Source organism: Ipomoea triloba, chromosome 5, assembly GCF_003576645.1.
Source record: "Ipomoea triloba cultivar NCNSP0323 chromosome 5, ASM357664v1".
Classification (NCBI taxonomy): domain Eukaryota; kingdom Viridiplantae; phylum Streptophyta; class Magnoliopsida; order Solanales; family Convolvulaceae; genus Ipomoea; species Ipomoea triloba.
Window position 1 is genome coordinate 9,456,432 of NC_044920.1, and position 23,588 is coordinate 9,480,019.

General features: G+C 40.6%; 1 protein-coding gene across 1 annotated transcript in view; it reads left to right on the top strand.

The window, feature by feature from the left end:
- Nucleotides 1–13,596: 13,596 nt before the first annotated feature.
- The window catches only part of LOC116020192 (protein FAR1-RELATED SEQUENCE 5-like), a 22,528-nt gene continuing 12,536 nt past the window's right edge, over nt 13,597–23,588 (top strand). Inside the window, exons 1-6 of the mRNA XM_031260671.1 lie at nt 13,597–13,605; nt 13,709–13,789; nt 14,207–14,250; nt 14,406–14,508; nt 15,107–15,176; nt 15,249–15,350. Of these exons, the coding sequence (XP_031116531.1) occupies nt 13,597–13,605; nt 13,709–13,789; nt 14,207–14,250; nt 14,406–14,508; nt 15,107–15,176; nt 15,249–15,350 (409 nt within the window). The remainder of the gene's footprint in view (nt 13,606–13,708; nt 13,790–14,206; nt 14,251–14,405; nt 14,509–15,106; nt 15,177–15,248; nt 15,351–23,588) is intronic.

The following is a 23,588-nucleotide window of genomic DNA, read 5'->3' on the forward strand; positions in this document are numbered from 1 at the left end:
AGATATATTCTTTATTTTATAGATAACAGCTTTCGCAGCTGAAATTAGTTTTTTTTTTTTGGGTGATGCCTGTAAATTGACTTACTTTCTTATTCACTCTCTCATGTTATTAAGCAGATGCAATAATAACTCTTCATAATTTATGTGTCGGGAACTTAAACAATGAGAACCAGCTTCATTGGTGCTCATAACAGGGGAAACCAGTGGATATTCGGCAAGCAGCTGGGTTGCTTTTGAAGAACAACCTCAGAACTGTGTTTAAAAATATGCCTCAAGGAAACCAACAATATATAAAGTCTGAGTTATTACCTTGTCTAGGATCTACTGATCGGCATATTAGGTCTACAACAGGGACCATCATTATTGTACTTGTTCAGATTGGGGGAGTAGCTGGATGGCCAGAGTTGCTGCACACTCTTGTGAAATACTTGGATAGCAATGATGTAAATCTAATGGAAGGTGCCATGGATGCATTGTCTAAGGTATTTGTTTTGTTTCTTTATCAATAATATATGTATCTGGTAAATGTTTTTTTTTCCCAGGGGCTTGGAGTGTTTTGTCACAATCTTTAGTTCTTAATGTCCATACACTATAAGTTAAAGAGGTGATAAAATGAAGATATGCGAGGAAGTTCCCCAAGTCTTGTATTCTGATATTTCTGGATTGTCAGAAAGACCCATTAATGTTTTCCTACCAAGATTTCTCCAGGTGACATTTGTTGTTAATTTGCTTGTCTTTGTTTCTTTTGCATTGTGTATAACGAATTCCTGCCGTTGTTGATGGATTCTTTGAACTATTTTGATGAGCATCTGCACACTTGTTGGATTTCTGATCTTTATATGGCTTATAATCGCTGCTAGCTGATATGTTCTTGATTTGATACATCTACAAACAGCTTTTCCATTCACCACATGCTTCACTAAAAAAGCTTTCAATGGGTTCTGTCTATCAATTCATTATGCTAATGTAACACCCCGGCTCGGCTATACCGTACATCCGGAGTAGTTACCGCCACACCTAGACTAAACCCAATCAAATACAGATAGAGTTCACTCTAGATGCACAGGCTAAAGATAAGGAAACTGTTTCATATCGTCAGAACCCATCATAACTTCATATATATATATATATATAGGCAGCAAAAGAGTTGCTATACTAGCTACGAATATGTACAAAAGTTTCTTATAGCCCGTTAGATCAAGAGTTTGGGCTATGCCCGACCTTACTAGCCATCTTGGAACTACCATGGCTACAAAAGATATGTACACAAAAAGGTCAGCTTTGACTTCTCCCCTAAGACACAGCCTACTCTAGTGAGCGGTACACCGGGCCAGTATACGTGCCCCAGACAAGGTGCCACTCGCCCTCAAACCATGTGATATGATCAAGGAAATTACATGGGCTGTTGACCATCATCCACTCATCAAGATAATCCAGAGGACTAGGGTCCCACGGATAAGGGTAGTGAACCACGAACTCAAGAGGGTCACTCCCTGCTAAGACCTCAATGGGATAAAACCCATAACTTGCCTGGATAACATCCATATGACACAACGGATTACTAGGAGCAGGAGACCAAACAGGTACCATTGGGTGAACAGGAGTAGGAACGGGGTCAGGAGCATAAGTCGGAGCTGGAGGGTCTGGAGCGTAGCCGGGAGCAAACAGGTCGTCATCCGCTAAGTACTGTACATAATCATCATAGTCTATAATAGGGAACATGAACTCTGATGAGTCACCAGAGTTCCCGGGGTTGCAAGAGCCCACGCTAGACTGCATCTGATAAAGGACACAATGAAGTGTAGTTAGCACGACGGCTAAGTAAGGAAATCCATTGTTGCTCAAAAGTAAACAAAGGTTTCGAAAACATAGTATTTAGAAAAATGTAAAGTTTACCCATAAGTTGAAAATGTACTTGCAACCAGATTATCAACAGTAGAATGTAAAGTAAAGTATACGACATGAATCAACTTGCACAACTCTTCCTTTATAGGAATTTTCGCCATTTTATCTCACAAGAGAGAGAGAGATTAGCAGCACGTTATTGCTTAAAATACATCACATTTTGTTCTTCAACATAGTTACGGAGTAACTAAATTTTCATAGTTAGAGTTCACTTAGTTTCCCCCTGGATAAGTGTGAGGCCTTTTTGGAGTGTTCTCAACAACCTCGGGCCACGGCATTCAAGCCTCCCGCAGGTCAATCATCTCAACAACCGTTGGGCTATGGCAATTAAGCCCTCCCGCAGGTCAATCATCTCAACAACCGTTGGGCTATGGCAATCATCTCAACCTCGGTCTCGTGTACTGGACGCCGATGGACGTGCAGTGGACGCGCGTCCAGGGCCGCGTCCGTCCAATTCTGCCAGCTTCGGGCAGCAAAAACTGTGTGGTAACGACTTGGTTTTCGAATATTTTCACAAGTATAAGCCTATATGGACATAAATATAACATATACATGCATATATTAGCTAAGAACATGTATACAAAAATTATCAAAAATTCAAAGGGTAGTCTCTTGAGCCAACTAAGAGATCTTCAAGTTTAACACATAATTTTCACATAAAATTTCTAGTCTCATAGTTTACTAGCAATTGTTCATTTTCAAGTGACTAAACCAACTTAAGGGATTCCTTACCTCCCAAGTAATTTTTTAATACTGTAGGAAGTGTTGTGATCCTTTCCTCCAACTTTCCACCGAAGATCCTAAATAATGATCATCATAACAACAATATTTTCAAGAATTCTTAGATTAAAATCAAGTTTTAGGAAAGGATTCTAGTCCTTCTAATCGAATAAAACCAAGGTTTTACCTAGTATGGAAGTACTTGTGAAGGAAAATGGCTATGGAGTTCTTGAATCTCAAGGATGAAGATGAAAATTTCCTTCTCCTTTTTCCTTCTAAGGGGGGTGTCTAAGGGGGGTGGGAAAGGGTAGCTTGGATCATAAGTTAACTAGCATGGCTTATCCCATACTCATCCTTGATATTTAATTAATTAATTACCATATGGTAAATAATGTGACACTTGTCACAACCGCATGGTAAGTCTTGTAGAGTAAGATTTCTCTTGCCAGTTTGGGATTAATTCAGATAAAAGTTCGGAGGAATATAACTTAATTCGGAAAAATTTTAATACCAAAATTATTCTAAAAATAATCCCGTCATTATCCACTAAAATTGGACAATTGTTCGGTATCTCGCGAAATACAGTGGTACGAAGGTTCGTAATAAATTTCACTCTTACAGTCCGTCTGATTTCCACTGAACTGAGTAGGAAGTTCACGCTTAATCGTATCATGCTTAATAATCCATTTCTTAGGGAAATTCGAACTATATATACATCCTTTAAAATTTTACAGTTCGTGACCGGCACGTATGATCGTAACTTATTATTAACTATTCTTACTTATAAAAAATCCTTTTGAAGTAACGAGAGACCATCTTGTGAATGTCATAGCCTAGAGAAATATGTCTCGAACCCCAGACTTATCGGAATAGCTGAGGGGTTTTAGTCTTCCCCCTTTAAAATAGTCTCGTCCTCGAAACTTCCTTCTTACTATCCATGGATTCAAAGTAGATTACTACCCACCTTCGTTTACACATAACTAATTCTTAGTATGCCTAATCTTAGCACACAATTTGTTTAGGCACATAACAAGTACATTAATTCTACGTACCTGAGTTAAACAACTCCGAATAACGTTCTATCATAACGCTTTCCAATTCCCACGTAGCTTCCTCTGGGCTGTGATTCGACCATTGGACTTTGATCATTCTGACTGATTTCCTCCTCGTATCTCGGGTTTTAGAGTCTAAGATTCGAATTGGTCTTTCTTCGTATTCTAATGAATCATCCATCTCCAATTCCTCCGGCTCCAAAACATGGGATGCATCAGGTACATACCGCTTAAGTTGAGAAACATGAAATACGTTATGTACTTTATCAAGCTCAATCGGCAGAGCCAGTCGATAGGCTAAATTTCCTATCCTTTCCAAAATCTCATAAGGTCCTATATAACGAGGACTCAACTTTCCTTTCTTCCCAAACCTTCTGACTCCTCTAGTGGGTGAGACTTTCAGTAATACCTTCTCCCCAACTTGATATTCGGTGAATTGTCACTTCAAATCGGTATACGACTTTTGTCCCAAATCGGCATATGACTTTTGTCGATCCTGCGCGACTTTCATCCTCTCTCGAATCACCTTGATTGCCTCAGTAGTCTCTTGTAGGTACTGAGGTCCAAGTATAACGACATTGCTCTTGTCGCTCCAACACAAAGGACTTCAACATTTTCGCCCATATAGTGCCTCATAAGGGGCCATTCCTATACTTGCATGGTAGCTGTTGTTATAGGAAAATTCTATTAGGTCCAACTGCTTGTCCCATGAACCCTAGAAATCGAGCAAGCAACCTCTGAGCATATCTTCCAACGTTTGTATTGTTCGCTCCGTTTGACCATCAGTGGCAGGGTGAAAAGCTGTATTTAATTTGAGCTGAGTGCCCATTGCTATTTGCAACGCTTCCCAAAAACGTGATAGGAATCGTGAGTCTCTGTACGAAACGATATCTTGCGCTACTCCGTGGTACTTAACCACGTATTTAACATAAGCTCTTGCCAACTTTTCCATTGACCATGTTTTGTTCATTGGAATGAACCTCGCTGTTTTGGTCAGTCGATCGACGATGACCCACAGTTGATCGTTTCCAGACTTAGTTCTAGGCAATCCTCCCACAAAATCCATAGAGATTAAGTCCTATTTCCACTGCGGAATCTCTAATGGTTGCAGTAATCCCTTTGGTTTACTTCTTTCCGCCTTGACCTTTTGACAGTTCAAACATCTAGCCACAAATTCGGCTACATCCTTCTTCATGCCCAGCCACCAGAAGTTTTGTTTCAAATCCTTATACAATTTATCCCCACCAAGATGAATTGAATAGGGTGTGTAATGACCTTCCTTCATTAATTGCTCCATTATCTTCTTACACCCTTTTGGTATTATCCACCTATCTTGGAATCTTACACTCCCATCTGGGTGTAATTCAAATGGACCATGTTTTCCATCAACCATCTTCTCCTTGATACTCTTTACCCAATTGTCTTCTCTTTGTGCTTCTTTGATTTCATCAAACAGGGTTGGAGTAGCCGACATGTAGTATAATTTCATTTATTGTTCCACCTGACCACACATCTTTATTTCTAGATTGAGTCCTTGAAAATCCTTGCATAAGTGCTCGAGTAATATCNTATTAGCTAAGAACATGTATACAAAAATTATCAAAAATTCAAAGGGTAGTCTCTTGAGCCAACTAAGAGATCTTCAAGTTTAACACATAATTTTCACATAAAATTTCTAGTCTCATAGTTTTTAACACATAATTTTCACATAAAATTTCTAGTCTCATAGTTTACTAGCAATTGTTCATTTTCAAGTGACTAAACCAACTTAAGGGATTCCTTACCTCCCAAGTAATTTTTTAATACTGTAGGAAGTGTTGTGATCCTTTCCTCCAACTTTCCACCGAAGATCCTAAATAATGATCATCATAACAACAATATTTTCAAGAATTCTTAGATTAAAATCAAGTTTTAGGAAAGGATTCTAGTCCTTCTAATCGAATAAAACCAAGGTTTTACCTAGTATGGAAGTACTTGTGAAGGAAAATGGCTATGGAGTTCTTGAATCTCAAGGATGAAGATGAAAATTTCCTTCTCCTTTTTCCTTCTAAGGGGGGTGTCTAAGGGGGGTGGGAAAGGGTAGCTTGGATCATAAGTTAACTAGCATGGCTTATCCCATACTCATCCTTGATATTTAATTAATTAATTACCATATGGTAAATAATGTGACACTTGTCACAACCGCATGGTAAGTCTTGTAGAGTAAGATTTCTCTTGCCAGTTTGGGATTAATTCAGATAAAAGTTCGGAGGAATATAACTTAATTCGGAAAAATTTTAATACCAAAATTATTCTAAAAATAATCCCGTCATTATCCACTAAAATTGGACAATTGTTCGGTATCTCGCGAAATACAGTGGTACGAAGGTTCGTAATAAATTTCACTCTTACAGTCCGTCTGATTTCCACTGAACTGAGTAGGAAGTTCACGCTTAATCGTATCATGCTTAATAATCCATTTCTTAGGGAAATTCGAACTATATATACATCCTTTAAAATTTTACAGTTCGTGACCGGCACGTATGATCGTAACTTATTATTAACTATTCTTACTTATAAAAAATCCTTTTGAAGTAACGAGAGACCATCTTGTGAATGTCATAGCCTAGAGAAATATGTCTCGAACCCCAGACTTATCGGAATAGCTGAGGGGTTTTAGTCTTCCCCCTTTAAAATAGTCTCGTCCTCGAAACTTCCTTCTTACTATCCATGGATTCAAAGTAGATTACTACCCACCTTCGTTTACACATAACTAATTCTTAGTATGCCTAATCTTAGCACACAATTTGTTTAGGCACATAACAAGTACATTAATTCTACGTACCTGAGTTAAACAACTCCGAATAACGTTCTATCATAACGCTTTCCAATTCCCACGTAGCTTCCTCTGGGCTGTGATTCGACCATTGGACTTTGATCATTCTGACTGATTTCCTCCTCGTATCTCGGGTTTTAGAGTCTAAGATTCGAATTGGTCTTTCTTCGTATTCTAATGAATCATCCATCTCCAATTCCTCCGGCTCCAAAACATGGGATGCATCAGGTACATACCGCTTAAGTTGAGAAACATGAAATACGTTATGTACTTTATCAAGCTCAATCGGCAGAGCCAGTCGATAGGCTAGTACTTTATCAAGCTCAATCGGCAGAGCCAGTCGATAGGCTAAATTTCCTATCCTTTCCAAAATCAGAGCCAGTCGATAGGCTAAATTTCCTATCCTTTCCAAAATCTCATAAGGTCCTATATAACGAGGACTCAACTTTCCTTTCTTCCCAAACCTTCTGACTCCTCTAGTGGGTGAGACTTTCAGTAATACCTTCTCCCCAACTTGATATTCGGTGAATTGTCACTTCAAATCGGTATACGACTTTTGTCCCAAATCGGCATATGACTTTTGTCGATCCTGCGCGACTTTCATCCTCTCTCGAATCACCTTGATTGCCTCAGTAGTCTCTTGTAGGTACTGAGGTCCAAGTATAACGACATTGCTCTTGTCGCTCCAACACAAAGGACTTCAACATTTTCGCCCATATAGTGCCTCATAAGGGGCCATTCCTATACTTGCATGGTAGCTGTTGTTATAGGAAAATTCTATTAGGTCCAACTGCTTGTCCCATGAACCCTAGAAATCGAGCAAGCAACCTCTGAGCATATCTTCCAACGTTTGTATTGTTCGCTCCGTTTGACCATCAGTGGCAGGGTGAAAAGCTGTATTTAATTTGAGCTGAGTGCCCATTGCTATTTGCAACGCTTCCCAAAAACGTGATAGGAATCGTGAGTCTCTGTACGAAACGATATCTTGCGCTACTCCGTGGTACTTAACCACGTATTTAACATAAGCTCTTGCCAACTTTTCCATTGACCATGTTTTGTTCATTGGAATGAACCTCGCTGTTTTGGTCAGTCGATCGACGATGACCCACAGTTGATCGTTTCCAGACTTAGTTCTAGGCAATCCTCCCACAAAATCCATAGAGATTAAGTCCTATTTCCACTGCGGAATCTCTAATGGTTGCAGTAATCCCTTTGGTTTACTTCTTTCCGCCTTGACCTTTTGACAGTTCAAACATCTAGCCACAAATTCGGCTACATCCTTCTTCATGCCCAGCCACCAGAAGTTTTGTTTCAAATCCTTATACAATTTATCCCCACCAAGATGAATTGAATAGGGTGTGTAATGACCTTCCTTCATTAATTGCTCCATTATCTTCTTACACCCTTTTGGTATTATCCACCTATCTTGGAATCTTACACTCCCATCTGGGTGTAATTCAAATGGACCATGTTTTCCATCAACCATCTTCTCCTTGATACTCTTTACCCAATTGTCTTCTCTTTGTGCTTCTTTGATTTCATCAAACAGGGTTGGAGTAGCCGACATGTAGTATAATTTCATTTATTGTTCCACCTGACCACACATCTTTATTTCTAGATTGAGTCCTTGAAAATCCTTGCATAAGTGCTCGAGTAATATCCAAAGAGCATGGTTTGTTTTCCGACTCAAGGCATCAGCTACCTTGTTTGCTTTACCCTCGTGGTATTGAACTTCCAAGTCATAATCTTTAATCAACTCCAACCATCTCCTTTGTCTTAAATTGAGATCCCTCTGAGTAAAGATATACTTTAATCTCTTGTGGTCCGTATAAATTTTGCATGAGACTCCATAGAGGTAGTGTCGCCAAATTTTGAGAGCGAATACCACGGCTGCTAGTTCTAAGTCATGTGTCGGGTAGTTAGCTTCATGAGGTTTTAACTGACGAGAAGCATAAGCTATTACCCTTCCATCTTGCATCAAGACGCATCCTAGTCCTTTGTGAGACGCATCAGTGTACAACTCATAACCTTCCGTTCCTTTGTGAGACGCATCAGTGTACAACTCATAACCTTCCGTTCCAACAGGTAACGCATCAGTGTACAACTCATAACCTTCCGTTCCAACAGGTAAGGTCAACACTGGAGTAGTTGTCAATCTCTTCTTAAGTTCTTGGAATGCCTGCTCGCATTCTTCGCTCCAACTATACTTGGTCGTCTTTTTGAGCAAGTTCGTTAGCGGTCTTGCTATCTTCGAGAAGTCCTGAACAAACCTTCGGTAATAACACGCCAAACCTAAGAAACTGCGGACTTCTGTAACGGTTTTGGGCACTTCCCATTCAATTACAGCTCGTATCTTGGCTGGGTCTACCGCTACTGCTTTCTTGGTGATTACGTGTCTAAGGAATGCGACTTCTTTCTTCCAAAATTCGCATTTTGAAAGCTTCGCGAAAAGTTTCTTTTCCCTTAGTGTCTGTAACACTGTCCTGAGATGTTCCTCGTGTTCCTCCGGTGTCTTAGAGTAGACCAAGATGTCATCTATGAAAGCGACGACGAATTTATCCAGATACGGAAGGAAAATTCGGTTCATTAAGTCCATAAAGGTTCTTGGGGCGTTAGTCACTCCGAATGGCATGACCGTGAATTCATAGTGTCCGTATCTCGTTCGAAATGCCGTTTTAGGCACATCCTCCTTCGCGACTCGCACTTGGTGATACCCTGACCGTAAGTCAATCTTCGAGAATACACCCGCTCCTTTCAACTGATCAAATAGATCATCGATCCTGGGCAACGGGTAATTGTTCTTTACTGTGACTCGATTTAGTTCCCTATAGTCGATGCACAGTCTAAGACTCCCATCCTTCTTCTTAACGAACAGTACCGGTGTGCCCCAAGGCGATACGCTTGGCTTAATAAATCCCTTTTCCAATAATTCCGCCAATTGTGCTTTCAGCTCCTCCATCTCTTTAGGTGCCATTCGATAAGGCGCTTTCGAGATAGATGAGGTTCCTGGTACGAGATCGATGGTGAATTCCACTTCCCTTTCTGGCGGCATTTCCGTGAGATCGTCGGGGAATACGTCAGGAAATTTGCGTACAACTGGGATTCGATCTATCTCAAGTTCTTCTTCTTCGGCATCTTGCACCAAACAGAGATACACTTCGCATCCCTGGCGAGCGTACTTCTTTAATTTCTGCATCGTCAACAACCTTGACTCGGGTTGCTTGCCAATTCCTCGGTAGGATATTCTCCTTCCCTTTGGTCTTCGTAGGACAACCTTTCGCTCATTACACACGATCCGAGCTTTATACTTATCCAACCAATCCATCCCGAGTACTACATCGAAGCCCTCAAGTTCAAAACGAACGAGGTTTCCAGGACAGTTAAATCCCGCTACTTCTATAGCAACGTTGTCATAACTATCTCTACAGGCTACTACTACTCCCGAGGCCGTTGTGACCTTTAGATCTAGTCTAGCAGTAGGCCTTAACTTGAGTTTATCAGCAAATCTAGATGATATAAATGAATTGGTAGCCCCCGTATCAAATAGTACTAATTCAAGCACTGAGTTTATGGGGAATGTACCAGTTACGGCGTCGCTAGCCTGAGCCTGAGCGCTATTGACGACGTAAATCCTGCCTTGGTTCTCCACACTGCTTTCTCCCATCACTTGCTTTCCTTTGTGGTTGGAACCAAACGTGGCGTTTGTTGGTCTTCCCAAATTCACTGACTGGGAGTTGGTTCTTCTATCTTCTGCCCTCGCGGGCTTCTGACCGGCATTCCCATTAAATCTTCTCCCTTGGTTTACATCCTGTAGAGGTTTTTGGGGACTGTCTATCTGACTTTGGCACTCAAAGGACTTGTGTCCAAAGAGACCACACTTGAAGCACCTAAGCTTCATTCCTCGACAATTTTCTCCGGGATGATTCCTTCCACATCTTCGGCAAGCAGGACGGTTCCCCTGATTGATTCCTTCCCTTCCTCTTCCTCGTATTGGGTTAAAGCTAGCTTGGTTAGCTTTCTTGTTTCCCGACGAAAACTTCCGTGATTTGTCATCATCCTTCCTTTTACTTCGGCCGTAAACTTCCTGTTGGTCCAAGTACACCTGGTAATGATCCGAGGCTCTATCGTATGCATCTTTCAGAGTAGAGCACATGAATGGTGCAATCTCCCTTCTCACATCCCAATCCAATCCTCGAACAAATCTCCGTTCCTTACTCGACTCATCAAGCACAATCTCTTGCGCGAAACGCATCAGCTCCACGTAATTATCATGGTATTCTTGGATAGTTGCTCCCTTTTGCTTTAGTCGAAGAAACTCCTCGCATTTAATCCCTTTAATGCGCTCAGTGTAGAATTGTTCTCTCAATTCCACTTTGAATTCCTCCCAACCAAACGCTGGGTCTTGCAGGAGATCAGGTCCAACTGTCGCCCACTAGTTGTCTGCGGCTTTCGTCAGGTAATAGACCGCAGAAGGTACTCGTTGATTCGCAGGACAATTCACTGCATTAAGCAGCTTGTCGAACGTTCGAATCCACTCCTCCAAAATCACCGGATCTTTTTCTCCAGCGTAATACGATGGTTGTCGGTTTGCTATTGCCTTAGCAAAATCTACCCGTGGCTGTCCTTGGTTCTGGTTCTAACCTTGCTGAGGTAGCATAAACTCAGCCATTCGTTCTATCGCTTGGGCCATACGATCTATTGCAGAGATGTTCTCGTCGTTACCCGCAGGCACATTTCATCTCGGTTGCATTTTCACTGGACGATAGTTCCATGTTAATACTCGAGGTATAAAAGTTCTTACGGAGTTAGCTAGTCAGGCAGTCAGTATAGCACCTACTCAAGTCCTATACGTCACTTCCTAACATGCACTTTGTCATACCCTCTAAGCAAGGGTTTCAAACATAGCCTAATGATAATTAATGCATTACGCTAGCAAGCTCACTCACAATAATCTTAAGCAATCACATGCAGGCAATCACAAGTATTGATCATACTATTCAACAACCAGAATCGTGAGATTCTGTAGAGTATAAGTGAAATACCCCCTTCTTACGCTACCTGGCTTCCATTCCAGCTCTGCTCCGAAGCTTATACTCATCAAGCTGTAACGATGACTTAGGTTTGGTCTTAACGAACCTAAGCTGACTTCGAAACCTGATTAACTCGAACTAGAGCTGACTCGAAAAGAGGACTGACTTAGGGTTTTGCCTCGAAACAGGGCTCTGATACCAACTTGTAACACCCCGACTCGGCTATACCGTACATCCGGAGTAGTTATCGCCACACCTAGACTAAACCCAATCAAATACAGATAGAGTTCACATTTTGTTCTTCAACATAGTTACGGAATAACTGAATTTTCATAGTTAGAGTTCACTTAGTTTCCACCTAGATAAGTGTGAGGCCTTTTTGGAGTGTTCTCAACAACCTCGGGTCACGGCATTCAAGCCTCCCGCAGGTCAATCATCTCAACAACCTCGGGCCACGGCACTCAAGCCTCCCGCAGGTCAATCATCTCAACAACCTCGGGCCACGGCATTCACGCCTCCCGCGGGTCAATCATCTCAACAACCTCGGGCCACGACATTCACGCCTCCCGCAGGTCAATCATCTCAACAACCGCTGGGCTATGGCAATTAAGCCCTCCCGTGGGTTAATCAAGTCCTTCACAACTTATACAGAAACTAAAATTTTCAAAACATTCTTTCTTTCCGGATTTACATAATTAGTATTTTCACATAATGTCTCAAAATGATTATTTCTTCCAAAATATATTTCCAAAATATTCATATTTGTCAATGACTTTTCAACACAAATTCTCTCAAGTGACAAGGATTACACTTGTTCCTTAAAACAAGATTTTTCTACCAAATTGATGTACATAATTTCCAAACCAAAGTTTGTCCTTTCAAAACTTGAATTCAGTTGCCCATAGGCCTTTCAAACATCATATCATTCAAGAGAAAAAATTACTGAAGAAAATTCACTCGAAAACTTATCCGTGCACCGCAGCTGCGCGGATGTTCGCACCGCCGGACGCACGGCGGACGCGCGCGTCCGGCCGTTTGACCTCGGTTCGCGTACTGGACGCGCAGTGGACGCGCGTCCAGGGCCGCGTCTGTCCAATTCTGCCAGCTTCGGGCAGCAAAAACTGTGTGGTAACGACTTGGTTTTCCAATATTTTCACAAGTATAAGCCTATATGGACATAAATATAACATATACATGCATATATTAGCTAAGAACATGTATACAAAAATTATCAAAAATTCAAAGGGTAGTCTCTTGAGCCAACTAAGAGATCTTCAAGTTTAACACATAATTTTCACATAAAATTTCTAGTCTCATAGTTCACTGGCAATTGTTCATTTTCAAGTGACTAAGCCGACTTAAGGGATTCCTTACCTCCCAAGTAGTTTTTTAATACCGTAGGAAGTGTTGTGATCCTTTCCTCCATCTTTCCACCGAAGATCCTAAATAATGATCATCATAACAACAATATTTTCAAGAATTCTTAGCTTAAAATCAAGTTTTAGGAAAGGATTCTAGTCCTTTTAACCGAATAAAACCAAGGTTTATCTAGTATAGAAGTACTTGTGAAGGAAAATGGCTATGGAGTTCTTGAATCTCAAGGATGAAGATGAAAATTTCCTTCTCCTTTTTCCTTCTAAAATTTTCGGCTAAGGGGGGTGGGAAAGGGTAGCTTGGATCATAAGTTAACTAGCATGGCTTATCCCATACTCATCCTTGATATTTAATTAATTAATTACCAAGGTTCGTAATAAATTTCACTCTTACAGTGGTACGAAGGTTCGTAATAAATTTCACTCTTACAGTCCGTCTGATTTCCACTGAACTGAGTAGGAAGTTCACGCTTAATCGTATCATGCTTAATAATCTATTTCTTAGGGAAATTCGAACTATATATACATCCTTTAAAATTTTACGGTTCGTGACCGGCACGTATGATCGTAACTTATTATTAACTATTCTTACTTATAAAAAATCCTTTTGAAGTAACGAGATACCATCTTGTGAATGTCATAGCCTAGAGAAATATGTCTCGAACCCTAGACTTATCGAAATAACTGAGGGGTTACAACTGATGCCCACGGTGATGCATTTACTAAATCTCTTGAATCATTACCGTCTCTGCAGTTGTCTTTATGCAATTTTTGACAATGTAATGCTGCTTGGGTTATCTTAAATGTTTACAGGTTCTTTACTTGAATATGGACAAATATTTGCAAGGTTTATTTCTCCTTGCTAATGATTCATCTACAGAGGTTCGGAAGTTGGTAAGAGACTTAGAGACCACCTTGCTTCTTTATTCTAGTGGCTTTATCAAAATTAATTTGTTTCCTCAACTAGTTGTCTTTACAAACATTGTCTTATTACTCCATCTTCTAATAATTGTTACAAATATCTTGTCTGTGTCCATTTCTGTATTCTCCATAATTATTGTCTTCCATGGCTGGTCAAATTAGGAATCCTTTATCTATTTTGGAAAGGTTACCATTCAATTTTCACTAGTGGTGAATTGTGTATAGTGAAGGAGGCTTCTTCATTTGTTAAGTTCAGAGTCATGAAATCCTAAGTCTAAAAGAAATGTACAAGTTCAGATTCAGTAATTATGTGATTATGCTCTTTTAACAATAATTATCAAATTATGCTTTTGTTTATGACATTCATTCCCCTTGACTTCTTTGCAACAGGTTTGTGCAGCATTTGTTCAATTAGTTGAAGTCCACATCCAGAGGTCGTGGCAGGTTAGTTAACTATGCTTTTGACCTTGTTGTACTGATGTCGATCAGCTGTTAACTTGCGATATTGATGTGCTCTTCAACTGTCTTGTGTGTAGTCCCATATTTAATATTTATATTGATTTCTTTTTTGTGCCTGGTATATGTTCAGGGACCCGCCTCCTTCTAATCCTGGAGATACTCTCTATGTGACTGGTTTATCTACAAGGGTCACAAAAAGGGACCTTGAAGACCACTTCTCTAAGGAAGGAAAGGTTGGTACTAATTGTTTTTGTTCTTAAGTCATTTCTTTCCATACATTGTCATGATGGTCTTGATAATTGCTTTTCAGATTTATGTTTTTAAATATAGCTAATCAAACTAACAAATAACTGGGTGTACAAGTCTCTAGTATTTTAAAAATTAATCTCCCAATACAATTTGGGTACAATTTGGAATTGCTGGTTTGAGTTATTATTTATAGTATCTAATAGTGATCTTGGTGATATGTTTCACTTTATTTTTGCTAGGTAAAATCAATATTTTTGGTAGTGGAGCCACCTTTGACTAGGCTTTTTTGTGTTTGCACAACGAATCTCGTGGTCATGTGGGAGGGGAAAGTAGATGTTCTCTGTCATTTTATGGAGTATCAAAATTCATAAAATGTTTTTCTTTCTGTTATTTAGTATATTGAAGATGTGCTTACAATTTACTTCTTTGCTTATGATAAATTTGATGTTTTTGGTGGAATTTGACCCATGTTGATAAAGAAAATAAGTACAAATTAAATAGAACTATACAAATAAATATATCTGCCCTCTTTTTGGCATATAAAATATCTATATTTTAGATTTCATATTATTTATGTTCCAGTCCCTAAGGAAACGACCTAGAACTCTAACACCTGGACACTATCTTGGACTCAAGAACAGCAGGGCAGAAGGTAAGATATTAGTTGTCGAGCTATGTATTTCATTTCAATTCTCTCTGCTATGACCAGTGATCTGGATTGTAGGTTATCGTGGTGACCGCGGCGACCGTGGTGACCGTGGTAGGTACCGTGGCTATGATGACTATGCATACCACCGAAGATCTCCAAGGCGATCACCATACGGAGGTGATAAGCACTAAGAATAGCACTTATAAGGGGTCTTTATTAGATTAAAAGTGCATCGTTTTGACATCTGATTACAACAATTGCATGCATTTTAGCTCAGATGTGATCAAAATCTTCTAACAACATTTCTAGAAGGAGTTTTGAGGTATTTCACAGGTTGGAGAGGGATTTGAGGCTAAAATAGAGCAAAAGACAAACAAGCCGCAATGCAGTATCGTCCCACGCAGCCTCACACGCGTGTGGCTGGTCGTGGAATAATTCCAGTAAGCTCCCACGCCCACCACCACGCGTGGAAGCAGGCGTGGTCGGGCTAAGGGCCATTTTGGCAAATTTGTTCCCTTTTTTCACCTATATAAATCCCTTTTGCCCTAAACCTAAGAGGAGGGGAAGAATAGATCAGAAAATTCATAGAATATAGTAGAATAGATCTAGAGGGTTTTCTCCCCTCTTGGGGGGAAATTCCTTTCTCTCATAGTTTAGATTAGATCAAGGGCAAGATTGAAGATTGGGATTTTTAGATCAAGATTGTAAAGATCCCCTTTCTAAGGGTGGTAACCATTCTCTCCAATTTCTAATTCAATACTTGTTTCTTTGAACTTTCCTTTCTTTTTCTTGTTTCTTTAAGTATGCTAGAGTAGATTAGATAAGGGATTGGTGGCCCCATGGTAGATCTATGTGGATGTTTAATATTATTGCCTTGAATTGTGAGTTGTTTGGTTGTTGGATGATGAACTTGTGTGGATGATGTCTTCAAGCTTTGTGCCTTTTGTGGCCACATTAGGTAGCAAACCCAAAGGAAGTGAGTGTGTGTGCGATAGCGGCCACTCACGAGTCTAACTCACCCACATCTCTGCTCTTAGTCCGAAAGGACGAGATCCGAGAGGAGTGGTAGACAAAGTGCTCGATGAAATGCCCCAACTGAATGAGGATGTGGGAGTCCAAAGTGTGACGCCACTTGGTAATGTGCCACGAACTCCCAAGTCTATTCCACGTCTCTCACTCGCGAATCCATCCAAAGATAAGCCACATAGAGAAGCCTGAGGCCCCGATCTCCACCTTTCCATTTATTTTACATAACCACTACCAACCTTTTTACCCCCTACAAATGACATCCAACCTTAGCAAGTCCCGCAACTCTTTTCCTTCAAACTCTTAGATGCCAACACACTAATTCGATTCCCATTCGCCATCCTTGAGAGACACGACACTCGGGGAGTCTTGACTCTTCGTTTTACCACCTTCACCCTCACCACCATACAACACATCGTTCAAAATGGCGCCGTTGCCGAGGATGGCAAACGGTTTCAAATAGTGTTGACATCTTAGAAGTAGAATTTAAAGAGTTCTTGAGTTGCTTTCTTTCTTTTTGTTTATATTGTTTTCTTATTTTTGTTATTTGCTTGAAGAAGTGAGCTTATATTCCCTTGAATATCTTGTGCTCACTTGCAACTACTTTTAGTTGCAAAGTATTTGTTGTTGGAGGACAATCCTATGCCAATATCTTGAATATCTTTTAGTTGAATATCTTGTGCTCATTTGAAGCTTGCCAATAAGTGCTAAAATGAATCCCCATGGTTACCCACACCATGGAGGACAATCCTATGCAAATCCTCAACCCCAACCATATCACTATTACCCCCATTCCAATTATACTTACCCTCCACCTATATACCACTATCCACCTCCATACCATTACCCAATTCCACCAACATATCATTTACCACCTCCATATCACTATCCAATCCATACACCTAATCATCACCTACATCCCTATGAAACACCACCTCCACATTTCCAAGAAACTTACCCTTCACAATCACCAAATTCACAAGAAATTGACTCATTAAGCTCTAAAGACATATCTCAAAACATAGAGAGTAAGCTTGTGCAAATGATGCAACAACTTGATCCAAGCTATACTCCCGAGTCAAATCCATTTCCCAATTCCCAACTAAACACTTACTACCCACCTCCATCACAAAACCACAAAGAAAACAATGCTACACATTCCTTTGAAACACTACCCTCTTTCCCATATAATACCCATACAAATCCTTGTGATTATATCCCACCGGCTACTGACGAAATTGAAATTCTAAAAGCGAAAATTGATGCATTCACGAGGATGGCCAAGGAGGATACGGCTAAACTAAAAGCCGAAATCAAGAGCGAACTAAAGGACTATCTCGCTACCCTCTGGGAGGAAGGACTTCCATTAGAAGAAGTTGAAATGAAGATGCTATCTATGATGGAGGAGCTCATGAAAATGAATGAGTCCCGAGCCAACTCTACCATCACAGATGACATCCCCACTTTGGAAGCCCATCTAAGGATTGTACAAGAGGTTGAAAAAGAGCAAAATGCTAAGGAAGAGGAGAGTTTTGAAGGAATAGAGGATTGTTATGCCCCGGTACTTGAAGAAGTTCCAATCTTCGAATTGGAAAATCAAAAGGAGGTAGAGATGGAGAGTGAGGATGAGGACATCGAAGTAGTGTGGGAAGATGAAGAGCCGAGTTATGGTAAAATTCCTAATCCCTCTTGTGTTCTTAGTGAAAACACCCTTGTGGATGACTCCCTTCGCCTTAATACTTCCATCATATGTGATTATGATTGCTTTAAAATTAGGGAGGGTGATTCCATTAAAAATTTTGATGTATTGATTAATGCTTGTAATGATTCTATCTTGTTTGCTACCGATTACGATTGCTTTAATTTCTCGGAAGATGAATCCTTTGCTTTGGGTGAGAATGAGATGGTGAGTGAAGAGGATGATGCTTCATTCTATTCGTGTGAGAATTTGAGTGATTTTTCTAATCAAATAGAGTGGAGTGATGAAGAAAATGAGTGTAAGGAAGAGATGGTGGGAAATAATAGGTCTATCACGTTCAATCTTATGGAACAAGACGAGTGGAGAGAGTTGACCACACTCGAAACTGAGGAAGGGTGTGAGGAGATATGGTTTGAAACAAATGAAAAAATCTTTAGGGGGAGAAGAGAGGAAAAATAAAAGGAAGTAGACACCATCCTAGAAGAGCTAAGGAGGGTGTTTGAGTCTAGAATTCTTCTAACCATGCATTTTATCCTTCCTTTATCTTTGTGGGAATTCAAGGATGTTACCCACCTTGGGACATTCCTTGAAGCTAAAGTTCACGGGACGCTTGGTAAGGTCCCAAAATCTGTGTGCCTTGAAGGATATGCCACATTACGTCTGGCCAGGAGACGTAAAACCATGGCGCAATTGGGAGGCAGTCCCAATGTTATCTTATGTTTTTTTCAGTTTTCCTTATTTTCTATAGTATGTTTTTCTTTAGCTTTATTTCAATAATGACTCTATAACCTCGGTTAAGCTAACAAGTACAGATCATACACCCGAGAGTTATAAATTGGCCGCAATCAATCGTCAAACATCATCACTAGCAAAGGAAGGAAGGGAAACCAAGGTAAGCTTTTGCACATCACGACTTCCACGCCCACCACCACGCGTGTGGCTAGGCGTGGAAACATTCCAGAGAGCTGCCACGCCGCTCACACGCGTGTGAGTAGGCGTGGGAATAAACCAGAGATCTCCCACGCCCACCACCACGCGTGGTAGCGTGTGTGGACGGGAACCAGACTTTTCGCGGACTTTTCGCGCGAAGTGGTTTAAAACCCTTTCTGTAATACCCCGTATTTTATTAACATTATCCTAAGGCGTTGACATTCCTAAGTTATGATCTTCAGATATTTCAAAAGAATTTTTATAAGTGAGTATAGTTGTTATTAAGCTGCGAACCTACGTACCGGTCACGAACCGTAAAAATTTTAGGAGCTGGTATTCGGACCCGGTTGTCCTAGGAAATGGATTTTTAGACACCATACTATTATTCTTGAATTTCCTATTTAATTAAATCAGTTCATAGCAGCGAAAATTTATTTTGATCGTACATCGCTAAATTTCGCGGTGTACCGAACCTAGCCCAATTTTGAGGGTTAGTCTGGAATAAATTTTTAGTTTCGGAATTTATTCTATCTGGATTATTTTCTACCGAAAATTCATCTGTTTCAATCCCGATCAGTCCAAGTTGAGATATTTTATTATTTTATTAATTTTTTTCCCTTACCTTATCACATAAGCTAAATGTGATTATAAAAGCATTTTTTTTCCCCTTTTCTTCTTCCTATTGCCGAAATGAAGAGAGAGGGAGAGAGGGTGTGATCTTCATTGTCTTCTTCCATGAATACCTTGCTTCCATAGCTAATTTCCTTCACATCTCTCAACTATATTCGGTAAGATTCCAATTTTATTCGGTAAAAAGCTTTATAATCCTTCCTAGAGCATGAATCTAAGTTAAGATTTCTTGTATGTTGTGTTATGTTGTTGGTGGAATCATAGGGTTTTAAGGTGAAATTGGGGAAATCAACTCCAAAAGCCTTCTACGAGAACTAGTAACCCGGTTGAGGTAAGGAATTCCCTTAAGTTGGAATTAGTCACTTGAATTTGGATAATTGATTCTTTGTTGGAAATATGGTGTTTTTTGGAGCTTTGGGAATATTTTTGTATACATGTTCATAGCTTGGATATGCTTGTATATGTTGTATTTATGTCCATATAGGCTTATTCTTGTGAAAATAGTGAAAGGAAATCAGGGTAGATTCTGGCAGTAACTTCCGAGATTTATTGGGAAAAATTGGTAAGGTATTTTAGTCCTATTTTTTTTAGACATGTAGTTCTATAAGTGTAGAACCTGCATATAAAATTTCATAATGATCGGAGTAGTGGAAGTATGGTTTTCGGAATTTTTCCCAAAACTGGTCCAGGGAGAGACAGACTTCCGGACAGCACACTGCCAAGGGCAAAAATGGAATTTTCTGTGTTTATTCGCTAACCAAAATGACCAAAACTTTTTATGGACATCAAGTACTATAAGTTGGGATTCTACCATAAAAATTTCAAGTGAAAAAGAGTTCGGGAACTATTTTTACCGGCTCAATCTTTCGGACTGCGCCAAGCTGAATTTTCTGAATTATGCTTAGTATGATTATGGATGTGTTAATGATAATTGTGAGGTAGTTAGTGAGTTAATGGTGATAAAGTTAGGTAAAGATATTATTATGATGTGTATTGAGGAAATTGTCATATGGAAATGTTGAGATAAAGGTTGTATATGGTGAATCTTGAGAAAGTAGTTGTTGGATGTTTTTGGGTTATGGTTAGGCAATGACCTTACCTATTAGAATTTATATATATTTGGATGTACGATATCCTCAAGTTATGATCTAATGGTGTTGATCATAGTGGAAGTTGTTGAGGACGATAGTTAAGGATGTTGATTGATTTTAAGTGTGAGATGGACATATGAAGTGTATCCAAAAATGTTTATGAAAACTTACGTTGAAAAACGTATGCTATTTTGATATAAAGGTTGTCAAAACCTTATTGTTTGAGAAAATGATGTTTGAAAATCCTTCAGGGGCTAAAGAGGTAGCCGATTTCAAATATTGGACTCATTGGTGAAATATGTCCAAAAGAAATGATTTGAGTAAGAAAAATTGAAGGAAGAATCATGTTTTCAAAACCGTAGTTTCTAAAGTAAGTGAGGAGGACCTTGATTGACCCACGGGTGGCTTTAAGTGCCCTTGCCCAGTGGTCGTTATATTATATTGTTAGAGCGAAGTCTATTCGCCGTTATGTCGTCATGTTGGGATAAGGAGAGGTGCCCACGGGAAGGCTTAATTGCCATGGCCCGGGGTTGTTGATATGATTGACCTACGGGAGGGCTTAATTGCCATGGCCCGGGGTTGTTGATATGATTGACCTACGGGAGGGCTTAATTGCCATGGCCCGGGGTTGTTGATATGATTGACCTACGGGAGGGCTTAATTGCCATGGCCCGGGTTGTTGATATGATTGTCCTACAGGAGGGCTTAAATGCCATGGCCTGATGGTTGTTTATTTGACAAACCTCATGGGAGGGCTTAAAGTGCCATGGCCTAGTGGTTTTGTTTATGTCCCTTGACAAACCTCATGGGAGGGCTTAAAGTGCCATGGCCTAGTGGTTTTGTTTATGTCCCTTGACAAACCTCATGGGAGGGCTTAAAGTGCCATGGCCTAGTGGTTTTGTTTATGTCCCTTGACAAACCTCATGGGAGGGCTTAAAGTGCCATGGCCTAGTGGTTTTGTTTATGTCCCTTGACAAACCTCATGGGAGGGCTTAAAGTGCCATGGCCTAGTGGTTTTGTTTATGTCCCTTGACAAACCTCATGGGAGGGCTTAAAGTGCCATGGCCTAGTGGTTTTGTTTATGTCCCTTGACAAACCTCATGGGAGGGCTTAAAGTGCCATGGCCTAGTGGTTTTGTTTATGTCCCTTGACAAACCTCATGGGAGGGCTTAAAGTGCCATGGCCTAGTGGTTTTGTTTATGTCCCTTGACAAACCTCATGGGAGGGCTTAAAGTGCCATGGCCTAGTGGTTTTGTTTATGTCCCTTGACAAACCTCATGGGAGGGCTTAAAGTGCCATGGCCTAGTGGTTTTGTTTATGTCCCTTGACAAACCTCATGGGAGGGCTTAAAGTGCCATGGCCTAGTGGTTTTGTTTATGTCCCTTGACAAACCTCATGGGAGGGCTTAAAGTGCCATGGCCTAGTGGTTTTGTTTATGTCCCTTGACAAACCTCATGGGAGGGCTTAAAGTGCCATGGCCTAGTGGTTTTGTTTATGTCCCTTGACAAACCTCATGGGAGGGCTTAAAGTGCCATGGCCTAGTGGTTTTGTTTATGTCCCTTGACAAACCTCATGGGAGGGCTTAAAGTGCCATGGCCTAGTGGTTTTGTTTATGTCCCTTGACAAACCTCATGGGAGGGCTTAAAGTGCCATGGCCTAGTGGTTTTGTTTATGTCCCTTGACAAACCTCATGGGAGGGCTTAAAGTGCCATGGCCTAGTGGTTTTGTTTATGTCCCTTGACAAACCTCATGGGAGGGCTTAAAGTGCCATGGCCTAGTGGTTTTGTTTATGTCCCTTGACAAACCTCATGGGAGGGCTTAAAGTGCCATGGCCTAGTGGTTTTGTTTATGTCCCTTGACAAACCTCATGGGAGGGCTTAAAGTGCCATGGCCCAGTGGTTTTGTTTATGTCTCCTTGACAAACCTCATGGGAGGGCTTAAAGTGCCATGGCCCAGTGGTTTTGTTTATGCCGTATGACATGCAATTCATACTGAGGGCGAAGTCTATTCGCCGGGTACTGTATCACTCGTAAGCTGCGGTTTGCGGGGGTGTGCACACTTAAGTATGGTTACTCATGAAATATCGGGCAAGATTCGTTTCAACGAGCCTAGTTAGGCCAACTAGGATTCATTGTAACGATCCGGTATAGATCCAGGGGAATTGATAAGATACAGGGGGATGCCAGACATTGACCCCGAGTCGAGACCCAAGTGGAAAGGAGGGGACAAGATTGGTTGCTCCTAAGGCCTCAAGCTCTCAAGTTAAGGAAACTAAGGATATATTTTTTATAATGAAGGGTAGTTACGCTGTAACTACGAGAGAAGAGAAAGGTGTTAAGGGCTAGCACTGAAGTATGCTAGCGAATTCGTTTTCTTGAGATGATTAGTAAGGAAATTTCCCTGTGATGAGGGACTGAAAGGAGAAATGATGAGTGGGAAAGATTAGAAGTTTTACAGCAGAAAAACTTATGATTTTCAATATCTATTTGTATTCTCAAATGATTTTGTCTTACGAGACGAGTGAATTTTGATTCACTGAACGATATACTATTTTCCAAATGATTATGTTTTCAAACCTTTGTCTACTTTTGAGTGACATCAGATTTCCTTACTTAGCCGTCGCGCTAACTGCACTTCAATGTGTTTCTTATCAGTTGCAGATTAGTGTGGGCCCCTGTAGCCAATGAGCTCGGAATAGAAGGGAAGTACAGGTTGAGGTCTACTCATTGATGTAGACAGGGATTGTTATTAATGTTGTAAGTTTAGCCTGTGCACTTAGAGTGGAGTTTGTCAAAGAGGTGATAGAATTCACTCTAGGTGTGGCGGTAGCACCCGGTGATGATTGCTACGGAGGGCTTAATTGCCATGGCCGGGGTTGTTGATATGATTGACCTACGGGAGGGCTTAATTGCCATGGCCCGGGGTTGTTGATATGATTGTCCTACAGGAGGGCTTAATGCCATGGGCCTGATGGTTGTTTATTTGACAAACCTCATGGGAGGCTTAAAGTGCCATGGCCAGTGGTTTTGTTTATGTCCC